General features: G+C 41.7%; 1 protein-coding gene across 13 annotated transcripts in view; it reads left to right on the forward strand.

The window, feature by feature from the left end:
• Positions 1-18,198, forward strand: part of prom1a (prominin 1a) — a 77,035-nt gene that overhangs the window by 40,316 nt on the left and 18,521 nt on the right. For all 13 annotated transcript variants that reach the window (XM_056382600.1, XM_056382599.1, XM_056382604.1 and 10 more), the window contains 11 exons: positions 8,848-8,968; positions 9,717-9,780; positions 10,243-10,332; positions 12,286-12,515; positions 12,935-13,009; positions 13,160-13,223; positions 13,517-13,676; positions 14,192-14,344; positions 15,069-15,192; positions 15,891-15,994; positions 16,750-16,834. In XM_056382600.1, the coding sequence (XP_056238575.1) occupies positions 8,848-8,968; positions 9,717-9,780; positions 10,243-10,332; positions 12,286-12,515; positions 12,935-13,009; positions 13,160-13,223; positions 13,517-13,676; positions 14,192-14,344; positions 15,069-15,192; positions 15,891-15,994; positions 16,750-16,834 (1,270 nt within the window). The remainder of the gene's footprint in view (positions 1-8,847; positions 8,969-9,716; positions 9,781-10,242; positions 10,333-12,285; positions 12,516-12,934; positions 13,010-13,159; positions 13,224-13,516; positions 13,677-14,191; positions 14,345-15,068; positions 15,193-15,890; positions 15,995-16,749; positions 16,835-18,198) is intronic.

The raw sequence follows: 18,198 nt of genomic DNA on the forward strand, positions 1-18,198 counted from the left end.
CACCAGGCGAGGCGAGTGCATGAGGTACAGAAGCAGCTGATGCAACCGAGGCATCTCGTCGCAGTGAACTATACCGTGCTGTCATTGTGGAAGACATGTCTCTGCATGAATTTAATACACTCCTGCAAAAAGTTTTATCTTGTCATTGTGTTTATGTGCAGGTTTCCATTAATGAACTGCACTGAGCTGGTCTCCACTCGCTGTCTGTCCCTGTCCACAAAACACAATGCCAAAGTAGATGCACGATCGCTGCCCGGCACGTACACGCCACACAATGGCAGCTTTACACAAACCGCTGCCAAGCTAATTAACTGGAGAGGTTGTAGTCAGGATGTGCTGTATCGCATCTCCTGGAGAGAGACCTCACTTTTACTAATCATTCTAATTCTCCCTCATTTCTGCTTTACAGCCGAAATCCACTTTATTTTTCACTAATTACATTTTTTTTTCCTCCCTTCATCCTGGGGTCTTTTACGGTCTGCGGCTTCTTGTAAGCGAGCGAAATATAAATCAACACACAAAATACTCGAACAGGAATTTCTCATTGTGAAACTAATTGATGTTCACGGCTTGGGCGGGCTTTCTTTTTTCGAATTTATTGGTCACAATTGTGTTAGAATAGCGATGATATGGCACACTGTTGCACAGGAGAGGAGGAACAGATATGAGAAGGCAGAGCCGCAGGGCTCCGTGATGTGGCTCACAGCTGAGAGGTGCTCTCTATCTCAGGGACGCTTGGCTGGGAGGATTTATAACCCAAAAATAGCAGCATTTCTAATGCAGATAGAGCTGTCTTTCATTCCCTTCTGTCACTGTGTTTTAACTTTATGGTCAGCAGGGTAAGGAATGAATATAAAACCACTGGTGAAATGATTGGAAATGTGGGCTCTGATTAGTGAGGTTTTTTACTCCATGAGCAGCAATCAGCCGTCGTATAACAGCACAGGATTTAAAATGAGACTTCACTTTTCTGGGCCGGTGGTCAGACAGTCTTTCACAGCTACTTCGATTCCTCTACTGGTTCACTCCTCTGTAGAACCTCTGGGGATTATCTCCCTATTCTGGGAAGGTTCTCGCACATGCCCACACACGGACACAATCAACCTCACGCTTCTCAGCAGAGGTCTCCACGGCTTGACTCAGCCGAGGTAAAAGTCTTGTTTTACCGCTGCGGCTCTCGTGTTCTGTGTGTCAATATGTCCGATACCCAACATGACCCAACTGCACCCGAGCGTACGCAGCATCAGCTCCGATCACGCGGTGCAACGCCAGTCACTGCGGAGAAAACTGTGTTTGAGCCGAGAAGGAGAATTTTCACTCCCCTCGGTTCCGGCTGTGCTCTCGATTCCCCCGTCAGATCTCTTGAAAATATATTTATGCATTTCAGGTTCAGGTGGGTTTTCAAAGGAACTGTTTTGGATTGGGTCCAAAATTGTGGATCTACTTCTCTATTCCTCAGCAACGAGGAAGTGTACTGCTTCTATATCGACAGTGTTACAAACCTGAACCAGCATCAGTATCATATCAGATCCCACATCATCTCATTTTTTAACATTAACAGACATGGTGACACGTCAGAATATATTTATATTGTCACGTAGAGCAAAGTTTCATCATCCAAACCTGGTTTTTAATGTAGCAGCACTACGCAGCAGGACGTGTCATTTATTCAGGTGATGTATATTCCAAAAGTAAAGTTCTGCTGGTTTATTGATCTCCTGTGAAGAGTGAAACTAAAGAACATGAATCACCACACTGAGTGAGTTCAAGTGCTGGTCGTTTTTCATGTGAAGGTAAAGTCACATGACGTTCGCCAAAGATTGTCTTTTTAATGTGAAATCTGCAGCGTATGTGGCAGGTAAGAAAATGTATAGCAGGCTGCACTTTTAATTTGTCTTTATATGCGTCTGCTACAACCAGCGATGAACGAAAGTCACACGATCGCGAAGCTCGTCTGTCGAGAACGATGCACTTTTCTGCTGTAACTCTGTCATTTACATTGGATGTCAGATGTCAGATGTTAAACCTCATCGTCCCCGTAAAGCTGCATGTAATGATGTTCAGATTACATTGTTACTTCCTACAAAACAAACACAGTACAGTTCACACGGAAGAGGACAAAGACGCAGTGACAAGCCTTTGAATGACATTGCTCTCATCTGCCCAAATGAACAGATCAGTATCACATGTATACAGTACGTGTGTGTGTGTGTGTGTTTGCTCATTCATTTACATGTCTGAGCAGATTACCCTAAAGGGGACCGTGCAAACTCCACACTGACCATGTGATGTGCATATCTTACACTGTGGAATTACTTTTCCCCAAAGCTCCTTGGATCACATTGAGTGCAGTCACTCTGAGCCCAGGTGCTGTAGACTGAGTGTACATTATTAAAACCCCAGAAACTGGCAGTGTTTGCTCCAAGCTGATCTCACTTAACAGCAAAGGACCACGCTATTAAAACCAATCACTGTGATGCAGCTGGTCTCTAACTTTTTTATTTTTGCAGAACTGCAGGGTCGCTGGAAAACTGACACCAAAGAAAGTTTTAAGCCGAGAGTCCTTCTCCAGAGTCCTTGTGGTTGAGCGCTGAATAATTAAATGCAAATCATAGCTGATTGAATTCAAAGCATGCCTTTCATTGGTCAAGGCTTAATAGATTAGAAGAAGCTGTTATGAAGTTACTGTTTACAGACTAAATTACCTGCACTTTGATATTCTTCATCATTCATTCCCTGGCACGGGTTGTTTTCTTTCGGACAGCTGACATTTATTCTCATATTACGCTGTTAATGTTTGCTTGAAAGGTTAATTATTCTCATAACCTTTATCTGTCGAGGGATGGTTTACTGAGCAGAACAAAATGTGTCACGGCATCAACTTTTTATTTTCTTTTAAATGTCCTTAAGTTAAAAGTTGGGTCTACCTCTCTCTCTCCCTCATGAATTACAGAGAGGCTGTTGATTTAGGATTCAGTGATTTGTAAACACATCAGCCGGGCAGATGCTCAATGTTCCTGAAATCCCAAACATGTTCTCTGCTGTAATTTACACTTTATTCTAGTTTTATAAACCGAGGTTCCACGGATTGATAGTTTATTTATAGCTCCTTGTTCAGGTGCTGAGGGCGGGCGCTTTATACAATGCACATTTCATGGATTGAAAACAGTTATCTTCCAAAATCTGCTTTTTTCAAAAGGATGGTATCTGAGCAAAATCAGTGCAGCTAATGTTATGTTCAACGATAAATCTAGCTGTCTATAATCTATTGATGACGACTAAAAAAACACTGCTGAATCACATGTACAGAGGATGTTTTATCTTTTATCTTTTGGCCCCTTTTAGAGTTTTTAAAATACTGAATTTCATTGACCTTCTGTGGCTGTTTGCACAACGCTGAACCCTGCAGGCTGCGAGTTTAGTATTCATATCATTTCTGGACTGTTGACCGTGGATATAATGGTCTGTTGTCTCCCACCGAACTACCGCAGCCAGTCCTTACATGGAGCAGAGAGAAACGTACACATCATCCTTATGAGGAGGAGGAGGAGGGGGAGGAGGGGGCAGAAGAGTAAAACAGCACCATCTTCACCGGGTTGTCACGCCTGGAGCGAAGGCCCTGCAGTCAGAAAGCTTAAGTATTCATTGTCTGGTTAAATTCTTTATAGGAGACGAAGCTTCGCTGGGAAGCCGGGTTCAGACTGTGACCTGGCAGGCTTCAAGAAGGAAAAAAATAAAACAGTGGATAAAAGGGAACATAACAATGGCTACTTGAGGGGAAAAGCTGTTTAATGAAATGAAAGCATGCTAACCGGAGGCTTGACTGAATAAAACGCTGGCTAAATTTAATTTAAGTGGCAATGTCACAAGCTGCCAAAGTACAATACATGTCAGGAAACAATGGTTTTTTTGGGCGTTACACGTTTCATGCGCGTAGGTCCTGCAGTCAGCTGAAGTGTTGTCCTACATACATACATACATACAAAACAAGCCGCTCTGTTGTAATCTATCTCTTCTCCTCAGCTTTTGAAAACAGGTCACACAGGTCATAACGTCCATGTTCAAATATGTGAAGCTAATGTTTCGAATAAGACCTCAGTCAGAGCTCATTATTATTATCATTATTATTATTTAATATTCCATATAGAATATTCCCTTATACATTTAACATGCCTTGTTTGACTCCATCATTTACATTAAAAGGTCTAATTTTGCAGACTTTGCAATGTTGCTAATAATATATAATCAACAGGTTTTTAAATAATTAGTAATATTATTTGTTTGGGGTCAGGACAGTGACTACAGTTGTGATTTTCTTATTGAGAGACGGGATAATAGAGGTCCAGTTCCAGCAGTGTGAAAGCAGGGAGGGGCTGGGGGGGGGGGGGGGGACTGTCCCAGCCTCGCAACTACAATCACACTGAATGCAGGCCATTGTTGGGAGTTTGTAAAAGCTATGGAGCCACCAGACCATGTAACACTCACTACCCAGCCCCCAGTAGTGGCCTAGATTCTGGGGCGCTGCACTAGTTCGATGCTCTTCTTCAGCTGCTGTTGTGGGGTTTCCACCCTGAGGGAGAGTTTCATGTGTCATTTGGCTTTCGCTCAAAGAGGAATTACAGCCCCCCCCCCCCCTCCAAAAGTTGCTAGAGGTAAATCTTCCTCCCACTGTGTTTGTGAATTGCCCCCCGTGGTCAATAAGAGCCGCACTATCAACAAGCAGCCAATACGGCCCATCCAGTCATTAGCCACAGTTTGAGCTGGCGGGTCGGTGTAGGTGTTGCTGATAACAGAGAAGCATGATGACATTTTTTAAAAAGGCCAGTGGGCATTTTAAAGAGCAGCTGCAACCTGAAAATTACTATTCAATATGTCGGGAACAAGGACGGTTCAGTAAATCAAAAGCATTTGAAGGGAAAAAAAGCCAAAAAAATTGCTGGTTTAAGCTTCTCAAATGTGAAGATTTACGGCTCGTCTTTGTTTTATCTTGATAGTAAATGAAATATCTTTGGGCTTCGGACCATTGGTCAGAAAAATTAAGCAATTTAAGGATGTAACTTTGGGCTCTGTGCAGTTGTGATGGTTGTTTTTTTTTTCACCGCTTTTTGACATTTAATACTGAATGAATAATCAATTAGAATTAACAGCAGATTAATCAGTAACGAAGTGAGTCGTCATAGCTTTACTTTGGAGTAAAGTTGTTAAAGAAAACATTGACATTCGAGGAGGAAACCCCTTCGATTTGTCAGTATCTGTACGCTGGCGAAACGTTATATTTGATGTATTTAATGCCTGAACTTCACTTTTTCCCTTAACTTAAATCTTTGCTGCTGTCATGCAGAATTTATGAGTCTTTTTTTTTTTTTTTTTTTTTTTTACATACTACACTCAAGTGAGTTTTCACGACGATGCTCATTAAAAAGAACTATTCAGCGGAACAGACTGGAATATTTCTCTATCGCATGTGACATTTCAGACACTGTTAAATTTAAGGTAGAATGGAGGTGACGTCCTGGTAGTCACTGGCCCACTGGGGGGACCTGCACTTCCTGTTGCCTGGATTCAAACTCTGCCATTCATCAGAGAGAGAGAGAGAGAAAGATAAAAACGTTTTGTCATAAATTCGCTCATCTATTTTCTGTTATCCAGCTCTGGCATGTCTCGCTTGTCACCGCGAGTTTGTTGTTTGTTTGATCACTTTGCTTTCCAACACAAACATGTATTTTTTTCTCTCTTCTTTCTTCTTCTTCTTGTTTTATATCCTGATTTCGTTTCATCATTTCTCAGATAACAAATCTAATCCAGAACTGAACCAGACGGCCGAGCTCGAACTAAGCCAGACTAGATTTTGCTGAAGCTGAAGTAAGAGGCGGTCGGGTTATGTGCTCCACGGCTCGTTGGGAAGAGCGCTTCGACCGTTTCTCCTCAAAGAGTCTTTGTTTGGCTGCAGATTCCAGCGACCTTGCCGGACACCAGCGGGGAGAGGGAGTGAGCGAGAGACAAAGAGAAAGAGAGGGAGGCGGAGAGGAGAGAGGGAACTGAGGGCAAAGGATGAGACAGAAGAAGAGAAAAGAAGGATAGAGAGGCTGCTGTAGGAAAATGAGAGTGTTGCAGTGAGAGAGGGAAACAATGAAAAAGTCTGAGCAAGGCGGACTGAGAAATAGAAGTGTAGTGGAAGAGACGTAGATGAAAACAGACGAGTCGGAGCAGAAAGACAAATGAGAGAGGGCGAGAGAGACAGAGGACAATATGGGCTCTGGTGATTAAGACACACAACTAGAGACGGAGAAGGTGCGAGTCTTTGTGCATGTAAAAGAGTTAAATACAGCGTCATGTGTGGAGTTGTGTACTTGTGTAAGAGAGTGAGAGAGAGAGAGAGAGAGAGAGAGAGAGAGAGAGAGGAGAGACAGCGAGAGGGCAGAGAAAGTGTCGGACAAAAGGCTTTTGTTGTGAAAGTGGCCATTTTGAATCTTCCCCCGGTTCTGGATGGCTCCACTTCACCGTGTCCCCGCCTGGTTTCAAGTCTCCACTTATGTGACGACAGGTTTTACTCCGTCAGCCCACTCACTCTTTATGTGGCGATTCCTCCAGCAGACACGGTGCGACAGGGCAGCGCAGGAGCCCGTAACATATTTGTTCTCCGAGGATCGTGCCAGTGATTATGTTTCAGGTTATTAAACACTTTACATGTGAGACAACCGTTTTCTAACTCCGAACTTTTTTTGTTTTCTGGGTTTAATTTTCTGACAGCATGACTTGACTTCCTCTCCTGGACACTGGAGCATTATTTCAAAAACTCACTCACTCAACTCACAAATGAATTTTCCAAGCAAAGGAGCAGCAACACTGACACAGCGGCTTCTCGTTTCCTCCGAGGCCGATTGTCATTGTGTTTTTAAAAGCAACTTTCTACTCACTGATTTTTCGTGCTACACTGGCATGAATTAAAACACGTTGGCAGATACAGCATTTCAATTTCAAAGCTTAAAGAAAATTAATGATTGAGTCTTCCAACTTTTTTTTGGCATTTTTTCAAGTAAATTTTCAATCCAATTGTATTTATATGGTGCTGAATCATAACAGAAATGACCTGAGGGCACTTTTCAAATAGATCATACACCTTATAATATTCTTTACAGATTATTTCAACTATGTTGTAAACATTCAACAAAGTAAGAAGAGACTCACTAAGTTGACGGTTTATAATACGTGCACTGTGATTCCTGAAAAGAGAAAGTGTCTGACATATTGGATTCTTAGGGCATAAACACACTGTGAAATTCCTAATGTGACAAAATGTCTGCTGCATAATGCAGGTTAGATTAGACTAGATTAACAGGATTATAACCACAAAGCGAGACTGTGACTACAGCAGCGACTGCAGATCACAGGACTGTAAAGATGAACTACACACACACATACACACCTTCCTCATGCATTAACAATAAGATGATGAATGGAGCATAACCCCACTTTGCACGCACTGCAGTCACATACATACACACAATCTGCTGTGCGTACCTCCGCAGATACACAGAGACTCCCTGCCTTATTATGCAGTGACTCACAACGGCCTGATTCATCTCCATTGATCTAAACCTTCCCAGTGGCTTCTGAGTCAGTCCTTTTGTTATTCCTTTCTGCGAGTCATCTTACATCATTCATAAAGCTGCTTATTCTACTGAAGCATTGCCACAGATGAGAGTCTGTGTGTTACACAACTGTGCTGTCAGGAGTTTTCTTTTTGATCCTTCACTTTGACCATGTGTTTCTTAAGTTGATCACCAAAACGAATCCTTAACCACGCTCAGATCCATGCAGCAATAAAAACATACATGCACACGCTTAATACGTGCGGTGCCGGCTGTGAGGTGCTGAGCAGAAAATTCAGCTGGGATGAGAGTGAGTCATGGAAACGGCTTAATATTATGGGCTGTCTTTCCCTTGATGTTGCTGAAGCTAATTAAGCCTCGTACCGAGCTACTCAGGTCTGTTTGAAGTATGCAAGAGACTCACTTTAATGGTCTGCTTTATGCAGTTTGGTGTTTTCGCATTTAATTTGAATATGTTTACAACCCAGGGACCTTAGATTATACAGATAGGGCCTCAGAGCTTAATCTAGATACACCTGCATTTCCTGCTATGAGCTCAGTTTCCAAATTGCTTGGGAAATTAAAAACCATAAAAACCATAAAAACCATAAAATACACTATAGCCTATATTATACACATTGCAAGAATAGTTCTGTGTAGTGCAGGTTGTCAGGAAAATTAAGCTCATTCTCAGAGTTGGAAAGTTACTAAATTAATTTACTTAAGTGTCATTTTGAGGCAAATATTGTCCTTTTCGCTCTGACAGCAGTAGTAATCGTGCAGCTATTGCAGGTTCACATTAATATTTCAAAATATAATCAACAAATACATTATGATGCATGATTACAGATGCGTGATTTATGCTTGAGTGTTTATAATCCAATAACATAACACATTATTCTGAAATAGACCATTCTGCTTAATAAGTGCGTTCGCATTCGGTACTTTAAGTATTTTTTTGATGGTAATACTTACTAATGCAGGACTTTAACTTGTATCAGAGTATTTATACACTGTTGTAGTTGTACTTGTACTTAACTGAGAGATTTGAGTACCACTGCTCATTCAACATGGGAACTCTGGACGTTGTCAAAGTGAATGTGGTGGTGCATACTGACCCCTACTGTTAATGACATGCTATCACCTGACTCTGTAAAACACACCCCGGGGCCTCTGCTCTGACTGATGCAGGAGCAGAAAAGGTCACTCGATTAACAGAAAGGTCACGGTGTTTGTGTTTCTCGTGTGTCTGTAGGATCGGGGTGCTGTGCGCGTACGCTGCCAACCAGAACCTGAGCTCTCAGGTGAAGAACATACGCAGACTGGTCAACAGCAACATGAGGGACTTGCACACCTTTGCTAACGACACACCGATGGTGAGACAGGAGAGTTACAGCACGTTTGAGTTGGAGCACAACCGCTCCGCTCTGTGCTGTCTTCCTTTGAACACAATATGACTGTGTGTTGTCAAAACAAATGTGATCAAAACATATTGTGTAACAGTCCTAGGGATTAAATTATGTAACAATACGGGGCACCTGATTTCAAACTATATGAAAAGGGCAGCTACCAGCTAAATCTAAGACAATGAAATAATCTGGACAGAGCGTGACGGCACGAAGGTTCAGTCATGGTTGAAATTTCAAATTAATTCAAATGACAAATATTCTTTATATCTGAGGGTGTAAGATCTGAAGGCCAGTGTATAAGGCAGTGTGTGTGTGGCTCTCTGTGTCAAGACTGCTTCTTGTTTCTAGTCATGCCTCCTTCACGTAATCCTTTTCAAGCTGAGAAAAGACAATTTTCTCACCTTTTGTGCGTGCGACAGCTACAGATTTGCTTTCTAAAACATCAGTCTCCAACCATGAAATTTCCGAGGCCCAGACCTTCACTCTTCAGGGTGTTATTTGGTGACAATTCGAGAACAAAAAAAATCCTCCGACCAAATTCTCAGTTTATTAAACATTATATGTAAATGAAGCCCTGCCTTATGGCAAACAATATAAACACTGAAAATGTGTTGCTCCACACTGCTGTTGGTGTCTATGACTAGACTAATAAACTCATTTTCTGTGTGCTACCATCTGCAAAACTGCTCTGCTCTGTTGTGTTTCCTGTTTGCAGCAAATTGATTACCTAATATCCCAATACGCCACAGCCAAGAAGAAAGTCATCTATGACCTAAATCGTAAGTAGACCGTCTCTTTGTCCTTGACAGTGAACTGAGTGGACAGAAAATATTCCCTGGGCTCTTGCTCTTGGCTGTATATTATGCTGATTGTCCTAACTTACTGTGTCTACTTTCTATGACTTGTTCTCACAACAGATTTGTGACATAACTAGGTCTACACAGCTCCAGCAGAGACTGTTATTAAGGATCTCTGGAGTTCTCATCCTACTTTCCTCCCGTGTTAGAAAAGCAGGCAGCTCTTTCCTGGAAGTTAAGACCTATAAAAAGCTGCGCTGCTACTATGAAAGACAAATATTGTGTCTCTCTATACGGACAAATATTAGATATCAAGTTCAGATGGCTGGATAAAGAGCAAAACCGGGGGATGCGGCGCAAAAAGGCAGAAGTATCATAATAAAAAGAGTGACTTGCACTATTTTACTTGTTTTCCCTGTTGATCTGACGCTGTCTTCTCTACAGATATAGGCCCACTGCTGGGTGGAAGGATACATGATCAGCTGGATAAGGAGGTCCATCCCGCCTTGGACCAAGTGCTCAATATGGCTGGAGGTACATCGGCTCACTTTTAATTTCCTCTTTCAGTTCCGATACGATCGGGTTACTGTAGGCTGGAAGCCACTGAACACAGGCTACACTACAGAGTATTTATGCATCACAAGCTTTTTCCTCCGGCTTCACTGAGACAATATAAGCTGTGAATTGTGCTTAAATGTTATTTGTAATAATCTTTCAGTTTGTTTTGTTTTTTTTTCCCCTCGCATTTTCTTTTGATGCTTTTTTTCTTTTGTAAAGTGAAAATCGAGAGAGCCATCAAAGGTAACAGTAACTCAGTACCTGAACAATGACCCACAATCCTTTGACCCCCTGACCCTGTGAACTTTGACACTGGTGTTGCTTCCTGTGATTTGTTCCCTTGTGATCTCCCTTGAGCGCTCGGACCCATCACCCCCACCCCCCCATTAAAACTGCACTTCGCAACCTCTCACTCTGTGGTGACAACAAGTGGAAGAAAGATGTCTCCGACGAATCCAGAACATGATGTAAGACGATATCAGTGTCGTGTCTTCAATCTGAATTTTTAACTCGGAGACCCGATCATTTTCTGCTGTCACCAGATTGTTTCCAAAGTGCAAAACACAATGCGTTTTTTTCCCCCTTCTCACATTTCCACAATAAAAAGTCTTGCCTAGTGCAGTTTTAAGTTAATGGCATCACCAGATCTTACCGAAAACCCAGCAACACAACATCATCCTGTACCTGGATCTCTCCCCTTTCTACTCCAGTTGTGTTGCCCAGTGTGAAATGAACATAAAAAATGATGCTTTTATGTAACCGGCCCTGTTACTTTAGGTTAACTTTTTTACAGTGCAGTCCTATTCAAATTAATCAACCATTTGAACATTTAACTATCGAAGTATTATTTCATTCACTTACTTCATGGATAACAACAAGCAGCTGTATATGGATGTGGACCTACATGGAATATACAGGCTTATAGCACAACAGAAACAAAACAACTGTAACAGCAAAATGCCGAATCACAGATACGATTGCATTTCCAGTTTGTGTTCCTAATGTCTGTGTACTATTGTGTTACCACTAAGGTCTGAGCCGAGTAACGACTTTACTCTCTGGTGCAGATATCACGTGTTTCACTGGGTAGAAAAACTGCACCAAAGCTAAAGACGAAGATTTATAGTTTCAGAAATACACTGCGTTTTTCCACTAATGGATGAGGAGAAGTAAATATGATATTCATGAAGTTAGCACTTCACTCCCTGCTGTGCTGCTGAGCATTTAGCTATGCAATAGTAAATTCACTGTTTCCTCCCCTACACTCTTGCATCTTTCATACCAGTATTCAAGGATGCCAGTGTTTTTGCATTCTTTATCCTGTTTAATTTTGAAAGTCTGCTGCAGGCTGCTCTCTGATTGTTAACCAACACCGGCTGTTGTCTTGTGATGCATCCACAAAGAGTCAGTTACTGAACAGCAACATTGTTTTTTTTTATAGAAGAAGCTTACATATACACATTATACTGCAAAAAGACGTGGCAGCCAAACGTCTCATTTTAGATGTTACACCAGCATATGAACACACTTCAAATGCCAAGTACCAGGGCCTGAAACACAGACCTGAAACTCAGTGTTTTATACTCGGCTCAGGCCTAGTCCTTACAATAAGTACAGCGTGTCCTGTATGAGTCTATCTTTTTGTGTGACATTAAATGGATATGTCCTTTTACTGTGTATGTTGACACTGTAAGCAAATCTGATAAGTTAAATCACTGGGTCACTTTCAGAGATAACCGATTAATATGTACAATATGTTTATGTAAATGCCCCGGAAACTTCTGCTCCATAGCTGACAAAAACTTATTTTACTGCTCTGAACATTAATGCACTTCCTGTTCGACAGACAGCTCGGACAGAACGTGCCAGGACAGAACTAAAGGATCTTAATACGTTTTTCCTAATTCTTCTTCTTCCCTTTGCACACAGCCATGCGAGAAACCAAGGAGGCCCTGGAGAACGTCAGTGTGTCTCTGGAGGTCCTCCAGGAGGGAACTGGGAAGCTCAACTTCAACCTGAGCCTGGTCCGGACCAGCATCAACCGCACCCTCAACGACCCCGGCTGTCATGACGAGGAGTCGGACGCCACCACTGCCCAGCTGTGCCGCAACATCCGCCAGTCACTGTCCCAGCTGCAGATCAGCGCCAACTTCACGCGGGTAAGAAACACAATACTACACATCCTGATGTACTGATTACGAGCTGTGGACACAAACGTAAATATTCCTCCGGTGTTCTGTGAAAACGCACTTTGAAAGAGGCAGTTTAAGTCTTTTTGGCAGGTGTTTGGAAGGTAGGAAATATGTGTGAGAAACTACCACTAAGGTTTATGTTTGGGTTAAGATTTGACTGTTAAAAATCAGGGTTTAAGTGCAAATGAAAATGAGGCGATGCTCTTGACATGCATGTTTGTAGAGTCTTTTACAAACAACTGTCTAACAACACGCTGCAGAGTCAAATGTTTCCAGACCATTAAGTGTGACGGCTGAAAGAAGAAACAGCTTTTCCCTCTAACTTTCTCTCTCTTGCAACATTGCGTATGTTTATCAGTGTCTCGTTGCCTGTTTATATATTTTAGCTGCCCAGAGTGAACGCTCAGATGGAGAAGATGAACGATGTATTGAGAACAGACCTCAGCGCCATCGTCCAGAAGGTGAGCTTGAACCGTTCGCCTGCAGATACCCCTGTGATGTCAAAGCATTGCCAGGAGTTATGTAACATGCCACAGCTTGTTACTCAACTGCTGCACCAAGATCTACCAAGAGACTCCATGTTTTAACACTGGCTCCTTTTCCTCTCACAGGGTTATTCCTCTCTGAACGACACGCCACACATGGTGATAGAACAGACCAGGAGTGTCGTGGAGAGTAAGCAACATTTTTTTACACTCCAAAAACACAAATAATGAATAAGTCCTGCTGCTTGTGTTACTATACTAATGGAGCACATGAATCACTGGGATTTTTTTACTCACTTTACTAAGATTATGTGGACTTTAAGTTTGAATCCTAACCAACTTCAGAGTTATAACATTTACCATCTTTCCTCCATGTATTGTGTTTTACCTGGTGCAGCTGCTGCCTTTATCTATTTTTCCTGTATCTTTTACACCAACCAGTTACTGAAAGTATTGAGAAAAAAAAAAAAATCTGTCTCTCAGATGTACAGAATTTGGTGGACGGCATCGGCAACAATATCAGCAGCTTCTCCAAGGCATTCCCGGTGCAGAGCAGCCTGTCCAACTTCACCATCTTCATCAGCCATGCCCATGCTAAGATTGAGGACTACTACCCTGAAATTGACAAAATGGACTTCTACAGGTACGCTGACCTCCTAACATCCAAGCTGTAGTTTCCTTATGTGAAGCAAAAACGTATAAGAGTCAAATTTTAAATCCAGAAACGACACATACTGAAACAAGATGCTGTAAAAATTGTAAATGGTATAATGTATGTACTGTCTGATGCTTGGCTTTTAGCTTCATGATATCCGGCTTGACCAGACTCTTTTTTTCAAACTACTGTAAAATTAATGTATACCATATTACCCTGAACTAATATTTTCCATTTATGAAATATTCATATCACTTCTACATTAATTCAGTTTAAAATAGCTCAGTGGAGAGAAACCCGAGATGATATATCAGTTGTTATAAAAGCTTTGTATTGCTTTTTTTTTTTTAAATCCAGCTCATGTGCTGTTTTATAATGAGTAAGCAGGTTTGTCCTTCACTATCTTGCTCAAGGACACTTTGGCTGCGGTGTAGGATCATATCGTCCTACTTGTGTTATTTTAAGCCGCTCTGTGAAATCTCTCGCTGTTTTGCTGTTTGTAGGTGGATCGGCTGCATCGCTCTTTGCTGCATGGTGGTCCTGGTCCTGGCCTTCAACTACCTAGGCCTGCTGTGTGGCACCCTGGGATACGACAAGCACGCCTCGCCTACGACGCGGGGCTGCATCTCCAACACGGGAGGAACGATGCTCATGGCGTAAGTCAAAAAAAAAAAGCACCTGACAAGCTCAGCGGGTTTCAAGATCTAAAACAAAGACGGGGGCGCCACAGCAAGAGGTTGTTCTCCTATTATCACAACAACAACAACAACAACAACAACACTAGACCTTTACGCGCTCCAGTGCTTCTACAGAGGTAAAGAAGACCACAGCATGTGATCGAAATCATATAAAATATATGAAGAACAATGCAGAGTATTAAAGAGGGTTTATCTAAAAGGTGCTCCTGTTAAAGAAACCTTTTCCAAACAAAGAAGATGCAACATAATACCTGAACAAATTGACACAGTTCTCATTGGGACAGAACCTGTTCCCATAAGAAGACCGTAACTTGTTTGTAAAACACAATAAATATGTCTATTCACACAGTATAATACTGGTTTCCCATATTTAAGATTCATACAAAGGGCAAAAACCTCAGCGTATATTAATGTCCGGGTTTTTATCCGTGTGTGTGTGTGTGTGTGTGTGTGTGTGTGTGTGTGTGTGTGTGTCAACCACAGTAAATTGATCCTGTAATTACTCCCGCTCCTTTTAAAATACAACGTCTAAGTTACATTTTACACTAAGCTGACACTGCTTCCCGTGTCAGAAACGTACGGGCACCTCCCCAATCCACCCGACCCGCTACCGCTACACCTGCCATCTCTTATTGTTCTGTACCTCTGCTGTACCTGAGGTCGTGTCTGCTCTGCTCCACAGCGGCGTCGGATTTAGCTTCATCTTCTCCTGGGTGCTGATGGGAGTGGTGACCGTCATATTCCTGGCCGGAGGGAACATCGAGAAACTCGTTTGCGATCCCTTCCACACCAAAGAGCTCTTCAAGGCAAGTCACGGGGCCTGAATAGAAACGCTACAGCGGTTATGTCTGGAGACAATATGTACAGTATATCTCCAGTAGCACTTTGATTTCATAAAGAACATAACTTCATGGGCCCTGTTATCATATAGCTACAGCCCCCACAAGAGCACCTCCTCTGTGAGACAGCTAAAGTTAAGACACCGTTCCTCCTCTATACTATTTACAGCATACATGTCAGTGTCCCTTGGGTGGGCTTGTGAGAATAGCAGTCGCTCCCATTTGTGGGTGGTACGCCGTTGTTTCTGTTAAGCTTGGATTCTGCTGCAGTTACACCATCCGTGATATTATATTTCCTCAAGTTTAAAAAGCAAACACAACACTTATCCTGCCACTCATTTTACAAGGTATGAGTAATCTGAAACAAGAGGGAATGGAAACTTTAGGATTTTACTAACGAACAATAAATTACACAACTTGTAGGAATTGCAGACTTTTTCTCTTGTAATTCATTGAATAATTTAGCGAGCATGCACACTTCTTCCAGCTCCACCGTCACTCTTTCACAGCTGGTTCTGAAGTGAAGCATTGATGCTGCTTTGTCTCAGTTGCTCTTGAATAACAATGGTCTTAAATTAAACTCTGCTTCGCTTAATTTACTGATTGATCCAGTTTGTTTCCCATGAGAATGAGCCAATCACACATCCTCCTTTCTGGCTCTCCAGGTCGTGGACACCCCATATCTGGTCAACCCGGAGTGGAAGAACTTCATCCCTGGCTACATGTACAACGACTCGGAGCTCGAGCTGACGGCTGAGAGCTTGTACAGGCAAAGCAAACTCATTCCTTATGTGTTTAGGTGTCTGTGTCATGTCTGCCACCTCTCAGAAGCAATGCTGTGGCGATCATTATTCTCTTTACGACCTATTTAATATCTGTCTTCTCTATATTTCATGTTTACGTTTGGCACAAAAACTGAATGGATGTTGCAGCAGGACGAGCCATTTATTCAATTACAGTCTGTGGAATTAGTCGATGATGCAGATTTTTCTAACATTTTTGTTTTGGTGCAGGCATCAAGCATGCGACTGAATATTTCATTCCCATTGATGGGGATGCAAATGAGAGGGAGAGTTGCTATTAACCCTGAGTAGCTAATTAGCATCATTTTCCTACACTATCTGTGCTGCTTTTCTTCAGCCTCTTTCTCAGTGATTACATCAGCTTTCATCATTTCCCTCCAGTGAGAAGCTGCATATCCTCGATAACTGGGATGGCAGACCCGCAGTCATTATGTTTCCAAATAGAGCAGTGTTGCATACATTAAAAAGCAAGCAGTTGCTAATACTGTGTACTTTACTGTACGTGAGTCTATATGGGATTATGATGGAAACATTTATCTTGGAGATATGAGCAAATATTCCCGGCGTTTGAGGAACAGTGTCAGTCTTCTATCAGTCAACATGTCAGTGTGTCATGCACTGTACTTCCAGTCAGTTTCACTTGGTGGCAGCAAATATTTCCACTGTGACTGAAACTTATGAGTTAACATTTCCCTTCCTCTCTTGTGTTTGTCTTTCTCAGTACTTGCAAAGAGAACAAAGGCATCTACTTGGCCATGCGTCTGGACAAAGTCTTCAACATCTCCTCCTTCCTGAACACGACGGTGGTTAGTGAACTCAAGACACACATATTGTGTAACAGCGTACAATAAATAAAGCACAGTGGCGCTACAGAGGTGTCCCTGGCCTATAAACCATATTCTCCAGTTATAAAGGAAGACGCTTGTTTGGTACATGCCCCAGCAAAAATCATTGTAGCAGCATATCATTATAATTTTATTTTTTATTTTTTTCAGTGAAAACAAAATGCAAAATTCACTATTCCTACTGAAATCATGACTCATATCGCAACATCTCTCAAACGCCCCTAGTCTAAAACAGACACAAGACACAGATTATTAAGATAGGACGGGGTGCTATCATTTATCTGAGCTGATTTTCTGATTTCTTAGTAAAATAATATGATTTTGCATTATCTCTATTTTCTAGGAATGGATTCTAATTTTACTCTGTTTACTATTATACAATAAATCAGTGCAGTGTCCTACATGCTCACACCAGGTTAGAATAAAAAATGTATGCAATTTTGAGTTGTAGCTCTATGAGCTAACAGTGATGAAGTGTCCAGAGATCTCCATCCTTGGCTGCAGCACTGCATTAACATTACCTAATGAACTCTTTACTGCCAAACCAAAGCGTATGCCGACAGCCGATAGCTTAAAGATACCTCAGCCCTGACTTCACTGTACCCTGATGTAAGTTTCTCTTTCTTTCTGACCCTGAGCCAGCCTAAGACGTTCTGTAATTCCCTGCCAACTGGCAAGACTGCCTTGGCTCGTCTTAGCCGACAGCTGATAATATCCCCATGCTGCGGCTGTTTCTGCACATTGGTCATTTGCCCTGATTTAGTGCCTGCAAATGTTTGAGGTTTCCAAAAGTCCGCAAGGAGTTAAGTAAAACAAAATAATGTGTTAGCTTATTTTATCATCCGTATAAGCTTTAAATAACAAACCTTACAAAATGATAAAGCTCTCTTAAAACATTATGTAAGAAGGACTGTTTCATTGGATCTTTGCTTCCAGAATCTTCTCAAATTGTTAATACTTGATATTTCAATCTCCAAATATCCCCTTCTTTTTATGGTCTGAGTAACGACATGAATTTTATTCCCATAGTGAAATATAGTTTTCTATCAGGTCTCTACAGGAAAATTAAAGATACTGACCTAATTCTCACATTCCTCTTGCTGAGGTTGGTCACTGGCCGTCAGCTTGAAGGTACTGTAGTGTCACTTTTGACAAAATGTTATCATAAGATTTTAATTGGATCATTTTTGTCACATTTTCTTCCTTTACAAAGCTCATAATGGTTTTTCTTCAAACTTTCCAAAATGTGCCACTGAGGTCATAGTTATTAGTTATTAATTATACTGGACTGCAGTTTTGAAATGGACTGTATTTTTAATATTCTT

Source organism: Seriola aureovittata, chromosome 8, assembly GCF_021018895.1.
Source record: "Seriola aureovittata isolate HTS-2021-v1 ecotype China chromosome 8, ASM2101889v1, whole genome shotgun sequence".
Lineage (NCBI taxonomy): Eukaryota > Metazoa > Chordata > Actinopteri > Carangiformes > Carangidae > Seriola > Seriola aureovittata.